The sequence below is a fragment of the Chelon labrosus genome (genome assembly GCF_963514085.1).
Source record: "Chelon labrosus genome assembly, chromosome: 3".
In the NCBI taxonomy this organism is placed as follows: domain Eukaryota; kingdom Metazoa; phylum Chordata; class Actinopteri; order Mugiliformes; family Mugilidae; genus Chelon; species Chelon labrosus.
In genome coordinates, this window is record NC_140339.1 from 7707202 (window position 1) to 7721391 (window position 14190).

At 40.0% G+C, this 14190-nt stretch overlaps 2 protein-coding genes across 6 annotated transcripts; one reads left to right on the top strand and one right to left on the bottom strand.

Moving 5' to 3' along the window:
• pcnp (PEST proteolytic signal containing nuclear protein) lies at nt 1–3222 on the top strand. 3 transcript variants are annotated; one of them, XM_084541492.1, is made up of 6 exons: nt 25–607; nt 687–712; nt 785–962; nt 1671–1745; nt 1836–1891; nt 1990–3222. In XM_084541492.1, exons 1-6 carry the CDS (start codon nt 605–607, stop codon nt 2099–2101), a joined length of 450 nt encoding a protein of 149 aa, XP_084397618.1. In that variant the 5' UTR covers nt 25–604; the 3' UTR covers nt 2102–3222. The 3 variants fall into 3 exon arrangements, with proteins under 3 accessions (XP_084397616.1, XP_084397617.1, XP_084397618.1); XM_084541490.1 differs by lacking the exon at nt 687–712 and having other exon boundaries at nt 1–123; nt 736–962; XM_084541491.1 differs by having other exon boundaries at nt 23–712.
• Nucleotides 3223–3320: 98 nt separating this feature from the next.
• Nucleotides 3321–11514, bottom strand: LOC311485834 (interleukin-18 receptor accessory protein-like). Of its 3 annotated transcripts, XM_084541488.1 has the most exons (12): nt 11117–11514; nt 10788–10992; nt 9500–9656; nt 9241–9409; nt 7524–7592; nt 7252–7381; nt 6954–7108; nt 5522–5659; nt 5120–5221; nt 4893–5039; nt 4705–4820; nt 3321–3800 (listed from the first exon to the last, which is right to left on the bottom strand). In XM_084541488.1, exons 1-12 carry the CDS (start codon nt 11202–11204, stop codon nt 3588–3590), a joined length of 1689 nt encoding a protein of 562 aa, XP_084397614.1. In that variant the 5' UTR covers nt 11205–11514; the 3' UTR covers nt 3321–3587. The 3 variants fall into 3 exon arrangements, with proteins under 3 accessions (XP_084397614.1, XP_084397612.1, XP_084397613.1); XM_084541486.1 differs by lacking the exon at nt 3321–3800 and having other exon boundaries at nt 4610–4820; nt 9500–9659; XM_084541487.1 differs by lacking the exons at nt 3321–3800; nt 11117–11514 and having other exon boundaries at nt 4610–4820; nt 9500–9659; nt 10788–11019.
• Between the last annotated feature and the right edge of the window lie 2676 nt (nt 11515–14190).

Sequence of the window (14190 nt, forward strand, 5' to 3'; positions counted from 1 at the left end):
CTTCTTCGCGGCTTGTTTGGAACACAGCGCTGGAAGAAGACTAGCGGCACAAACCGGCAACATTGTGAAAACAAACGATGGCGGATAACGAGCATAACAAGAAGAGTCGCACCGACGACGGAGGTGATATTTGTGCTGTTTTAACGTTAAGATACAGTCACTATTTAGTACTTGATTGTTATGCTACCTGCTCATTAAAACAGGCCGCGACCAGGGAGATGTTCGCAGAATTCAACTACTCCATGTTAGCCGTGTATCGTTAGCTAGCTAATGCAAAGTAACAGTCATCGTTGTGTTAACGTTAACTGTTTAGCAATGGCCTAAACATTCTGTTATCCAGATAATAATGCAGATTTTCTTGCTGCACCCATGTCTCTGCAACAGTCTGCGGTTGATTGTTAGCCTGCTAAATTTGCCTTAGCCTAAATAGTGTGCAAGCAGCTAACTCAAAGCTAGTTAGCGCTAGTCTAGCTTAGGTTAGCACCAGTAACAGCATTGCTACAAGTTGGATTCAAACACTTCCCAAAGTACTTCAGTTAAGTGTAATATCGTGAATAGTTTCTGCACACGCTGCCCCCACATGGACTTAAATAAAGAAAGTTAAATGGTAATGTACGACCTAAATTACCATTGGTTCTGTTATGGCTAGCATCGCAGGTAAAGATAATAACTTTTATTACTCCCAGGTCTCAGAAAGCAGTTGTTCACCTTGGTGAGTTGTCTTGCCTCAAGCAGGGCCGCAGGAGGAGGGAGGCAGAGTGAAAACTAAGCCTGTCTCTTGTAGCAATTTGGGAGGAGAAGGGACCGCGGTCAAGCGCACATCCCAGCATTTCACCCCCGAAGATGAAGACGAGTCCTCAGGAGACCCACCGGCGCCTCGGAAAGTCTCCAAAATAGGCTTTAGCATGGGCAGTCAGACGGCGAAGAAAGCGAACCCTATATCTATTAAACTTGGAGCAACGGTGAGTGTGTACCTGTGCACGTTTATATAGTGCACAGACTTAGTGCATCCAGTATTTTTGGTCAAGTTGCTCAGTGAAGAAAAGTAGTCACAAGAACACCAGCACTTTTATAAACATCAATAAATAAAAATACATACAATACATAAAAACAACAACATACACAAGACTTGACTTGACAAGGAGTCGCTTTAACTCACATTCTAGTTAAAGCGAGTTGCCTGGTATTGAATTTTGGTACACTGCTATGCCCATGTGCAATACTATACTAACATCTAAAAGAAAATATGAAGACCTTAAACAGTTTTCATTTTAATATGTAATACAGTAAATCTGTATCTGAGATACCGATACATACCCAGACCATGTGATGAACAGTGTAGACGTCACTGTCTCCCATGTAGACTGTGATAGCTCGGAGTGCAAAACCATATCTCTTTCCAGAGCTATGGATGACCACGGGAGGATTTTATTGATTTAAATGGTGCTGTGCATTAAACTGTTGCACAGCTACAAATAAACAGCTTGAAAAAAATATTCCTTATAGTCCTTAAAAGTTTTAAACTGTACGTTTTAAATGTACTATTTGAATTTTACCTTCGTTGTGACTGGCAAGGTTGTACTTTTCATTTTAGGAAAATAGCAAAGATGCTGCAAACTGTTTCTGTTTTATTGTGTTTTGCTAACTATTTTGTCCCCAATGTATTCTAGAAGCCCAAAGAGCCCGTACCATCAGCTCCTCCAAAGAAGGCAGGGCTGGCGTCAGTTTTTAACGAGGATGATGATGTAAGTGCACATGCGAGCTTGTAAATGGTTGTAATTGTGCATAAACACCACATGTGCTGGGGCTGACTTTAACTTTCACCTGCCATGTAGAGTGAACCAGAGGAGATGCCTCCAGAAGCAAAGATGAGGATGAAAAACATTGGCAGGTATATACATGATGGGCTTCATAGTTGCGTAGTTATTAAACTGACAGGATTATCATGTGTTGTTGGAGTTTGAAATAATCTGATAATTTGTTTTTAAGGGAGACACCAACATCTGCAGGACCTAATTCCTTCAACAAGGGCAAGCAGGGCTTCTCTGATCATCAAAAACTTTGGGAGAGAAAGCTAAAGGCCCAATCGGACAAATACTAAATGACTATCACAGATTTTTTTTTCTCAAGCAGATAATTTTGTATAGGTTTATCTTGTCAGAAATCTCAGAAGGCTCAAACGATTCCTCATTATAGACTTCTGAGCATCGTGGACATGTTATGAAGAATACTTTCAGCTTTCTAAGATTGTGACTGAACCTTCTGAAGTGTTTACAGTACGTTCTTAACCACTACTGGTTGGTCCCTAAATGAGAGGTCTTTCAGGCCTCTGTATGAGAGGTGCGGGCTGGTGATGGAGAGATGGACAAACAATTTAGCCAGAATATTGTTTTATCTGTAAAATGTGCTACAGTTGCTCTCCCCTAGCGAATGAAAAGCCTTCTTCAGCCCTCATCAAGCTGGTTATGTCCTGAGCGAGTGTGTTGCTTGTCTAATATTTGTGTAAAAATGTACATAGAAGTGTTGCAGTGTTTTATTTTTAAATCCACAAATTAGAGTTTGACTCTTATGTTAATGTGTGCTGCAGATAAAGTAGACTTCCAAATGGATTTTGTTAAGTATCTCAACATCAATGTAGAACCTTTTGTTTTTACCAGCCGTGCCACATCAAAGGCTGTCTTTGTCTACCTTACTTGACTTTAACGTTTTGTGTTTGGCTTGTTTAAACCCCCGTTTGCCCACTATCTCCTTTTTACAGTCACAGCATATTTTTAGTTGACATGTACGTGAATACCACATCAGAAACCCTTGACTTTTAAACCAGGGTGCTGGAAACAGTCGTATGAATAATGTTTGGGTGGTTAAAATAATGGTTACTAATAATAAGACAAGCCCATTTAATTTCCACTTTAACGTGACAAATACAGCGTCAATCCTTTTGAGCTGCACCTCAGTGACTTATCCCGCGCCTGAAATTCATTCAATTCATCTAGGAAATTCCCCTTGGTCTTTTTGTTTTCCTTTGTGGGTTACCCTAAATGTTGTGCAGACCTCCCCAAATGCATTAACACTCACTACTATCTGTTTTTATTAGACGGGCTTCTCTTAAATACACACTTAAAAGTCAGTTATTTAAATTTGGATGATGTGTGTCATTTTGTGGAAAAGTTGGCTGTACCAGAATCTGTGTTACACCTTGCATATAAAATCTGATGAAGTTTATTTGAGTCGTCCATCTTTATTCATTGTACACGTAAGCATGTTTGTTTATTTATATATATATATATATATATATTCTTTGTTGGGATCTTTTAAACTGATCTGATTTGATTGATCATGCACATTTTAAACTGCTACATTTTAATTTTGCTGCGATGGGGTAATTCACATGCAGCGGCTGATAGCTGAGCAGGATGACTTGCATCCCCACCATCATGGAAATTTCCATTGCACATTTGTTCATTCAGGTCTAGCATTTTCTGGCAAAGGTAAACACAACTGACATTTGCATTGCATGATGAAGTTATATTAACATGCTATGTTGTCGCTGGTAACGAAACCAGCAAGCATGTTGACTGAAGCCAGCCTCACTCCCTGCATTTTGCCACAGCCTTCCTTAAGGCTCTCCAGAAGTTGGCGGCGGCTCCGGCAGGTTGGTCTGAGCTCCAATCCAGACCGGGCAGCACCTTCAAGGCCCTGTGCACAAGTGCGGGCAGTGGGGGCTCTGGCTGGATGTGGGTTGCTGAAGCTCTGTTGTTCCATATTAACAAAAGTTTTAGGGCAGATGTCTGCATCAGTGCCTGAAGATGTGGAACAAAGTAGCAATAATACGCATTAAATGTGAACAACGCAGAATTTAGAAGCCGTGCAAAATCACAGCCTCTGCTGACACTGCTTGTGCATTGTACTCATCATTTCTAGATGTATCTTTCCACTTACCACACACCTACTGGTTTCAGTTCATGTGACTCAAGTGAAAAAGTGAAACCGAAGTGATTATTTCTGCGTAAAGGATGAGTCTTACTGGGTACTCCACCTAGAAAACTATAATTTCCCCTTCTTCAGGAGACTTTGTTGTTTTTTTGTTTTTTTTAAAGTTTCAATTACTGAGACACAAGGCAAAAACTTTGCTACCGTCACATCTGTGTGTATGTATATAAAATATATAAAGTGATACAGCAAAAAAACTACAAATATTTTTAATTTGCTTATTCATTCATCTATTTTAAGCTATTTTTTAACATTTAAGTAATTAAATCCTTCTACAGTGTTTTGTCCCTACTTGCTAAAAAACTAGTCAAAAAATATAACATATATACACCAATCAGCCACAACATTATGACCACTGACAGGACAATGTGGATGTTACTTGGACATGTACCACCCACTCCATAGCAATGACACTCCTTGATGGCAGCTGCCATCCCCATCAGGATGCAGCCTGATACAGGCACACACACAAAAATGATTTAGGAACAATTTAAAAAACATGAAAAAAGAACAGCACAAGGTGTTGACCTGGCCTCCAAATTCACTAGATCCCAAACTGATCAAGTATCTGGGGGATGAGCCACAGATGCTCCTCCCCTCAACCCATAGGACCCCATTAAAAATATCCTGTTGCCAGACAGCACAGGACACCCTCAGATTTATTATTATAATGATTTTTTAAACATGTCTACTTTCTGAGAAATTAAAGCCTACCTGGATTCCTGACTCCAGTACAAATACAGCATCGCTGTTGCTGAGGTAATCAGCTGACAGGATGCAGATAAGCATTCGACTTCTCTTTAAGGCCAGGACCACATCATTTGTAAATGCTGTAAAACAAGAAAAAATATAAGGAACGTTTGTGGAAAAACACGCGGACACACAGGTGCCGATCATCTGACCTCCTCCGGGGAGCATGTCCCTCTCCAGCAGACACAGGCGATACCCCCACTGGCTCTCTAACACTTGGGGCAGGAGCACTTCTAGTGATGTGCAGGTGGCTTGACCTTTATCACGGTTCATGTTGATGCTAGACAGACATGATACCACTAAAAAAACAAGGAATTTATCAGCACAAAATAGTGAAATAGTGAAATCCAGATGAAGGGATGACAGCATTCAGGCCCACCTTCCTCATTGTCGCGAGGTCCCGATCTGAAGGAAAGGGACAAACCTTCCACTGATGAGGGGCTCCACACATAGGACAGAAACACATCAAACTCTTTCCCATCTGGTAGGCGAGCGAGGACATGAAAGACAGTAGGGAGATCAACACATTTAGAGACTCGGATGTAATTTTCTTCATATACATGCACTAGATTAAGGTAGTTTTATGAAATGAATGCAATGTTTAAGTATCTTCATCAATGTAATGATGTTTAAGGGTTTATGAATATAAACTAAATTGCATCGTACATAATTTATAGGAAGAAGCAGCGGGTGTGGTCAGGATGGCAGAATGTGCACGTGGGCTACGTATACCTTTAAGTTTCTACTTCGTGTTTGTGTGTGTGTGTGTGCGTATTCTGACCTCCGTCATGTTTTCCATAATGGAAGTGAGATCTGTAGATAAGCTTTAATTCCAGCCATTTCACATGCAAGATGATTCCCAGCCCAGCAATCAGTAGGAAAGATGCAACAGGGTACCCAACCAGACACGGCCACTTTACTGAAAGCAGGTAACAAATACACTTTTAGCTTGTGTTTTCATGTGCTTATTTACAGATCAAGCAGACGCACAGAAACATTAGCGACCATTAACTGCCCACCACTTTCTCCTCTATTAACTTTGCCTGTCTGCCATTTGGTTAATCTCAGCTTTGTGCCATGAGCAGATTTCTACCAAGGCTGAAAACAATAAAGAGTTGTTAGAATGAATCGGTGACTAGATAATTAGGAGCCATGGAACTGAATAATGTTGCTTTAAGACACAACCTTAGGGCTAAGGAGTGCTGCAGTCAAGTCATAATTATCTAGCTGGGTGCACTGATAAATGCAGCTTTAAATGTTTGGTAGCAGTCAGTCAACATACTTATGCTGACAATGGAAATACGCAGGTTTTCTTACAAGATGCCGTCACCACTGAGCTCACTGGATTACCTACGAAATTCTGCCTTATTCGTTGCAACTTTAATGTTGCTCTATTTCCACCCACGAGAATATACATAAACAGGGGGATGTGGCGGTTTGTAGCTTCACGCAGAGTTTTTCCTGTATGGTGACACATCAAACAGCCTCAGTCACTGAGTTGATGTAGCCTCCTGATAGGAAACGGGTATATGCAGGTTGTATTCATGCATGATTAAGTGCCTTGTTTTTGTAGAAAATCTCTTAGTTGAAGGAGAGTGCAGGAGGTCTGAGGCCTTGGAGCCATCTCTAGGAAGATACCCCCTTCTTCCAGAGAATAGATAACATGCTTGCTGATTGGCAGCATGACGTGTACTGAAGATAATCTATCAGTGTGTATAAATACTGTTTCATCTTTCTGTTCTGGGAGCTTCTCTCCCATAACCTTGTGTTGTGTGAGATTCTGTGCACTGCTTGACTAAAGAGACGCCAATTTATGTGAGGTGAAAAGAGGAATCACCACTCATGCAATGAGGATCTTGAAGTCAGCATCTCTTTATTCAAGGAGTGGAAGCATGCTGCCTATCAACAAGCATGTTATCTGTTCTCTGGAAGAAGGGGGTATCTTCCTAGAGATGGCACCAAGGCCTCAGGCCTCCTGCACTCTCCTTGAACTAAGAGGTTTTCTACAAAAACAAGGCACTTGATCGTGCATGAATACAACCTGTTTACTAAACTCAATATTCTTCTATCACCTCCCTTCACTTTCCTTCCTTCTCACCTTCATTTTGTGCTCTACTGTTCTAAAATATACACAGCTCAAATTCTGGAGGGATTCTTTTTGATTTTTACTAAATGTTATTAGATATTTTTACTATTAAAAAAAACATACATACCTTTGATTCTCCTCTTGAGCTTGACTGTGACGCTACTGTTTCCAAAAGTATTACTGGCTCTGCAGGTGTATGTGTGGTTCAAGTGTTGTGGCGTCACCTCTTTAATGACGGCCCTCCGAATGACCTCGTTTTCTTCATGCATCACTCTATTCTGTCTGGATAACAGAAATCATTTTCGTCCTAAAGTGAACTTATCATGCAAGTCAAGCTAACTTAAATTCTCAGATTTTATAGAAAAAAAAGGGCAAACACTTGCTAGAAAAATCAAATATTGACCGAGGGACTGAGGGAAACTCACTTGGGCTCCTCCATGTGTAGCAGAGTCATATTCTCCACATTGCTGCTATTATTTATGTACCACCACACCTTTGGTGAAAAGTGTAATTCATAAGGAAAATAGGCCTTACATGTCAGAGTGTGGGGCTGACCTAGAATGAGTAAAGATGGCGATTAAAAGCAGGTCTTCAAGAGTGATGATGTTCTCTTTGGAAAATGCACAAATGAGACATTCAGTTGTTGAGACCAGTGGTACTAGTTGAAGGACTTCATAGCACATTTCAGTACACTTACCAAGCTCCACTTCCTCTGTTATGTTGCCATCAGGACACATGATCCTGGGAGGGTACTGCTTTGGTTTAGCTGTGTGGACACAAATAAGGTCATATATGTGAATTCGGTATAACTGTATACGTTTTGGTTTGACCAGAAATAAAAATGTTAAACTGACTTAAAAGAGTGAGACACTACCCTTCACAGGACAGGCGCTTACAGAAGATGAATGAATGAATGAATGAGTGAGACACCATACTAACAGTTCTTTGGGCTTTTGTCTCAGTGTTCTCTCAGGGAGGCCAGATATTTTAACTTAAAAGTAGTTTTGCTGAATTTCAACTTCCATTCAAAAGTAGTGCAGAAAAATAAGATGCATATCACTGAATCCCTATAAGAGAACAAATACATAAGCATAATGGAAACTATCCCCTCCAGGAAAACACCCGAAGACTAATGAACAACTCCTCTTTGATATTAGTTTTGAAATCAACATATTGCAAGTCTTATATATTCATTAATTTAAGATGTATATCCTCCTAGTTACTAGATATTAAACATGCACTCTTGTACAATTGAGCAATTAATAATTGCGCAAACAGCAAACCACCTGCTGCGGAGTAAGCCTAGGTTTTGAGGTTGCACCAACTTATGAACTAGTTTAGAGTGGGCGAAGCTGAAAACAAAAAACATCACAGCTAATGACATCATGGTGTGTACTCCAATCCCATAATAACCTCAGTAGTAAATGTGAATGAAAACCCCTTATGAGGTGAGTTTCTCTGAAAAGGCTCATTTCCTTGATTGCTGAGCATGAAGTGTTAGTTTTCCATTCATTGCTTAGGAATAAGTTGATTTCAGTTCCAATGAAGACAAAGTGCAATATAATATATACTAAATGTATTAGATATACACTGTGTCACAATTATTTTGTGTAAGAACTGTTGCTTTGACAGAGATTTGAATGCGTATTCAAATTAAGTCAGGTTTTACATCTCTTTATTTTGATTTATTTATTTAAGCTGAATTACTTGGATCATCTTAAATTTGAATTCATCTTTATTTTTTAATATTTAATATTAATTGGTTACTAAATATTTAAGTGATTCACATAAAAATTATTAATTATTTAATTAAAGTTATTTAAATATTTAATTTTTTTTATTTGATTTCATCGCCTCAAACTGAGCTCCTCCTTTCAATCCCAGTAATATTTCTACAGTTCTTCATTGGCTCTCATTAGCTGCTCATCTAACCGCGGGTAGACTGACTACAGACAAATCTTAATCAAGAGCTGACAGCTAGAGAATGTTGCTCTGTCACTATAATGCTATGTTTACTTGCAGCAAGCAGTTTGAATAATTTGTGCTTTTCTGCAGATATGTGGAGGTTGACATAAAGCACTAAAGCCCAGGGTTGTTGCTTGTATGTTTTTATGCACTGTTGTACTTTTTAGCACCATGTCAGATAGAAATCGTATTCAGGAAAATATTCCCAGTTGTTATTTCAATCTGGATGTTGACATGAACCCTATTAACTGTAATATGTTTCACTGCAGAGGACATTGTCATTTTTCTTTTAATATTTCAAACCATCAGCCTTCATGCTGTCAACAGCTATGTCATTAAAATGACTAAAAATGGCTAGTGGTAACTCACTCTCAACCTAATATAGGAAATAACTGACCCTTTTCGGAGAAAACATTTCAAACCACCACCCACACATATATAGCACTTACGTATGGCTGTGACATTAACAGCTCTCCTGAATGTCCAACTGAATCCTTGTTCCCTTATCTGTCTGTCACAGAAGAATACTTTACTATCATGTTCGCTCACTGTGGAGAGACGTAACAGGCCGCCTTTGTTACGGAAGGCCCTAGACCACTCAGACATTGATCGGTTACCCTGTAGGAAAGCACAATCATTTTACATATTTGGTTTAATTTAGATATTTCCATTGAGAAATGGTGAATGCTGTTCTTGTATGAACCTCACCTTATACCAAACAACATTCGAATTGTCGCTACAGTTGAGCCCGGGGCAGGTGATGCTGCCACCGACACCCGTGATCAGCACAGCACTGTTTTCCTCAGGCTGAAAGCATCCAGTGCTGATTTTCTCCACTATCTGTAGATGGAGGGTCAAATTGCTGCTACTGGACAGCGGAGACACGGCAGTTAAACACATGAAAAAACACGTCATTTACCGTTTAGCATTAAATATGTAAAGTAGGCTAGTTTTTCTCTCTTTCCAGTAGACTACTGTGGGACCTTTTTTCAGAAATACACTCTCAGCGCATTGTGGTTAAGGTGAGAGGCAGATGATTTGTAGATGATGTTTTAATTGATATGAACTGAACTTGAACCACATATGACGCAAATTTTAATATAGCGTTGCACGTCAAGGAAGTCGTGTGTCACAGAGAGAAGACATGGAATTAGAAAAAAAACACGGCCAAAGATCATATAAGCTATGCGTGATTGTCTCTTTCCACAACCACCAAAAGCAGGTGAAGATTGTGGGAGATAACTAAAGCGGCTTCTCTCAAAACCCTCACTGACTTTATGTGATTTTCTGACCTTGCAAACTCAGTTATCTAAAAAGTGTTACAGATTTCCGTACTTTCTCACATGAAGTGAAAAAATTGATTTAAAGTAATCAGTCTTGTCAGCACTAATCATTATTCTGTATACTTTTAATTGATTGAGTGTGTGTGTGTGTTTGTGTGTGTGCGCGTGTGTATGCCTGTTATTCCTATTCCATTTTACCTTATATTATTCTTCTTACCTGCCCAGGGACTGCAGATGGAAATTAGCTCCTAGCTATAATCTGGTACAAGCCATCTTTTTACTTTGCGTAATTAATGAACCTTGTACATGGTCCCTGTCTTAAATAAACCAATAAAATAAAAAAAAATAAAATTGTATTTAAATGGGACCAAAAAAAACAAAACAAAACAAAAAAAAGTTTGTCCCGTAAGTCTCTTATCTGAAAATATGACTCACTTTGCCAAATTCACAGCTGTAATCATCCTTCCTCAACAGATCCCTTCCTGATACAACAGTCTAATATGAGATAAAAGTTTACCCTATAACCAGTTATTTTATGCAACTGAAACCAATATACAGTGTGTAATGTAAAAGCATGGAAAGGTGTTTTTTAATCTGCAATGCATCATCTCATCAAATTGTGAACTCTTCTCCTCCGTTGACCACAGTGTGGTTAAACACTAAATGTCTCTCTTTTATTAAGATTAATCAGGAATATGAGGAATATCGTTTACCCTGTGCGGTCTGTGTAATTTCCAGCATACTTCGCTTCAACCCGAAACACTTTCCCACAGTCAAAGGATGGGCCCTCGTCATCCTCTCCATCTTCTCCTATCCTGGACTTTTTCCAGTGCTCTTTCCAAGAACTAATGCATGGCACCATAAAGATTTCCCCCTCCACTGCTCTGTAGTGTTGATGTATAGTTTTCTGCTTAGGACCTGGAGAAACACAGAAGAGTCCTGCAGTTACATTGCACATTTAAGTTTCATTTTCATGCTTCCTTTGAATCAGTAAACTCTCTCTCAATGTTTTCTGTCTGTGATGCTGAAATAAAATGAATACCTGTTTTTTTCCTTTGATGATTTCTCGCACAGCATCCCTCCAAGCAAATCGGAAAGAGTACAAAAAACAAAGCATATCCCATTTGCATGCTGCGACTAGTTGTTGGTGTCAGTCATGACGGTGATGAAGTCCGCTCTCTTTACGTAAACCAGTATTGGTTCCGACATTTACTCGGGTGTAACCACATCTGGAGTTCCTGGCATGTTCTTCTTCTTCATTTTTTTTCTTCTTTTGTCATCAGTTTTTGCTCCTTCTTCTCTGGCAGGTGGTCTCAGTTGTCGTGGAACATTTTCACAGGACATATAGACGTTGTAGTAGGTGGTTCAGTTTCCTGTTTCAACACATTTTCACTGCTCTAATATTTAGGTTTGTGGTATTTGCTCGCCACTTCCTTTGTAAACTGCAGAAGAACTTGATGCAACATATTTCACACTTTTGCAAACGGTGACACCGACCCGCGTACCCACTACCCTGTCATAATTTCAACCACAGCAAAATAATATATATATATATATATATATATATATATATATATATATATATATATATATTACTATTAAATAAGCAGGCTGCACCGACGGGGGACACAACATCTGGACATTATCTTAATGAAAAAACAAATCTGGTACATTTGAAAGACATTTGAAGTCATTTCTCAAACAGTGTCAATGAGTAAAAGCATGCTGTATTTGTCACGTATTTAAGCTGTGGTAAGTAAGATGTTAACCTATAAACACTGCTGACTACGATAGTTATCGGTGTCACACCACATTAATGTTCCCCGGCCTGGGGAGGATTTTCACTCTCATGCCTTGTCTATATTTTGCATCTGATGCAAAGTATAGACAAGGCATGAGAGTGAAAATCCTCCCCAGGCCGGGGAACATTAATGTTTCACAAAGCTCAGTTTCCTATAACTTTATGGGTTTTTGTGACGGTTTGCTCTGTGTCTTTACTGGCATCAGGTCGCTATTCTACAGTGCTGCAGTTATTTCAGCCAGTAAAGGCTTTCCGCTGGTCTCTGTACAGATATAATGGGACCAAAATGTGTCAGTAAGACCTAATTAAGCCTTAAAACCACAAGTGACAGTGCTGTGGGGTGGGGGTGCCTGGCCTGGTCTAGGTGGGTGCTACATGTCTAAGTAACATCCACATGAATGAATACCATGTCCAAAAGTTTCCCAGCAGAACACTGAATCGTGACAAGATGGCCAATGTTATTTACTTCGCCTGTCAGTGGGCATAATCTTGTGGCTGATCAGTGTATGTTTTGCTTGGCCAACCATTTTTTGGCACCAGCTCCATAATGAAGCACAGAAGAGAGTCATTCTAATCTCCAGTTACAGAAAAGAAACGATGGATGCAATCATCATATGCCAACAAAAAACTAACCAAATCTGACCAAAATGTTTGATAAGTAGATCATGCAACACTTACCTGACCACACCAACCAACAACAACCCATTTCCATAGTCATCCATGCTCATTATTCAAAAGAATTGGCCTTATTTACAATGATATACACCGATCAGCCACAACATTAAAACCACCAACAGGAGAAGCAAATAACATTGACCATCTTGTAACAATACAATGTTCTGCTGGGAAACTTTTGGACCTGGATTCATGTGGATGTTACTTAGACATGTACCAGCCACCTAGACCAGACCAGGCACCCCCACCCCATAGCAATGACACTCATTGATGGCAGCAGACATCCCCAGCAACTCAAAAAACATGAAAAACAGCACAAGGTGTTGACCTGGGGGGTATTCCAGAAAGCAGGTTTACTGGCTTAACTGGATATGTAAACCCAGAGTTAGCGGTAAACCTGGGATTTCGGTTCCAGAACGCTCAAATATGATCAGGCTATGTAAGTAACTATGGTAACATAGGCTCTGAACTTAACTGGGTATGTAAACCCAGAGTTAGCGGTAAACCTGGGATTTCGGTTCCAGAACGCTCAAAAATGATCAGGCTATGTAAGTAACTATAGTAACATAGGCTCTGAACTTAACCTGGTAGGGGTAGGTTTTGTTCAGGTTATGTTCGGGTATTTAAGTGCACGTTCAGCCAGACCGCTGTTTCCACACTTGTCACACAATGACGTTTCCTTTTGAGGAAGATCCAGTTGACATTGAAGCACAAATCATTCGGGCTATTCACCGTGAGAGGGTGATAAGACCACGACTTAATATCCTTTCTTTTCCTGATGAGTTTTTGCCAGAGCGCTACTGTTTTTCTGCGGAATCTTTAATATATTTAAACAACATTCTCCATCCTCACATTTCGAACGTTACGCATCGTGGATTCGCTCATCGTAATTGTTGCGCGCGCGTGCGGGCTCCACCACTCCACCTCCACCTACAACTGAGAAGTTCATAAATTGGTCATTTTCGAACATGCAAGGCTACACAAATTAGACATAAGTGATTTAGGCGTAGGCCTATTAGGGAAAATGCATTGCACTTGTTAATTTTGCTCCTCCTGGGAGGTTGAGGGCTCCGATGACGTGCCCCCAGAAATCCCCTCCATCATCGGACGCCCTCGATTGATACTGATCGCCAACTCCTCCACAGGGGTGAGGGGGGACACCGCTGGCCCAGAACCGGTCTTCCTCTCTTCTGCTTTCTTCCTATTGGCTTTGAAATGAATGTAACTTGTTGCAATATGGCAATTCAAGAATATAATACTGGATAAGTGATGTCTAAGATGATGCACCCAGATATATCTTACCAACTTGGACAATGTTTTTATATTTTGTTTTGACCTGCGGCCACGTTCTCTTGAGGGCGGTCGGGTTACATCTAATTAAAAATAATACAATATATGACAAGGTATTCTATAGTATAAGAAAGTCTCATACAAAGCAGTTAATATGTAGCCTAATATCTACTGAATTATTGTGCTTCTGACACATTAATGTGCTATAGCCTACTAAACTTACGCATTTACGCGGTCGGCAATTCTCTGCCAAGCAAGATCTCGTTCCTTGGCAGACGCGCAAGTATTGCTTTTTTTCGTGATTATCGCTCTTTCCTCCTCGTACGCCTCGAGCAGAACTTGCTGCTCCG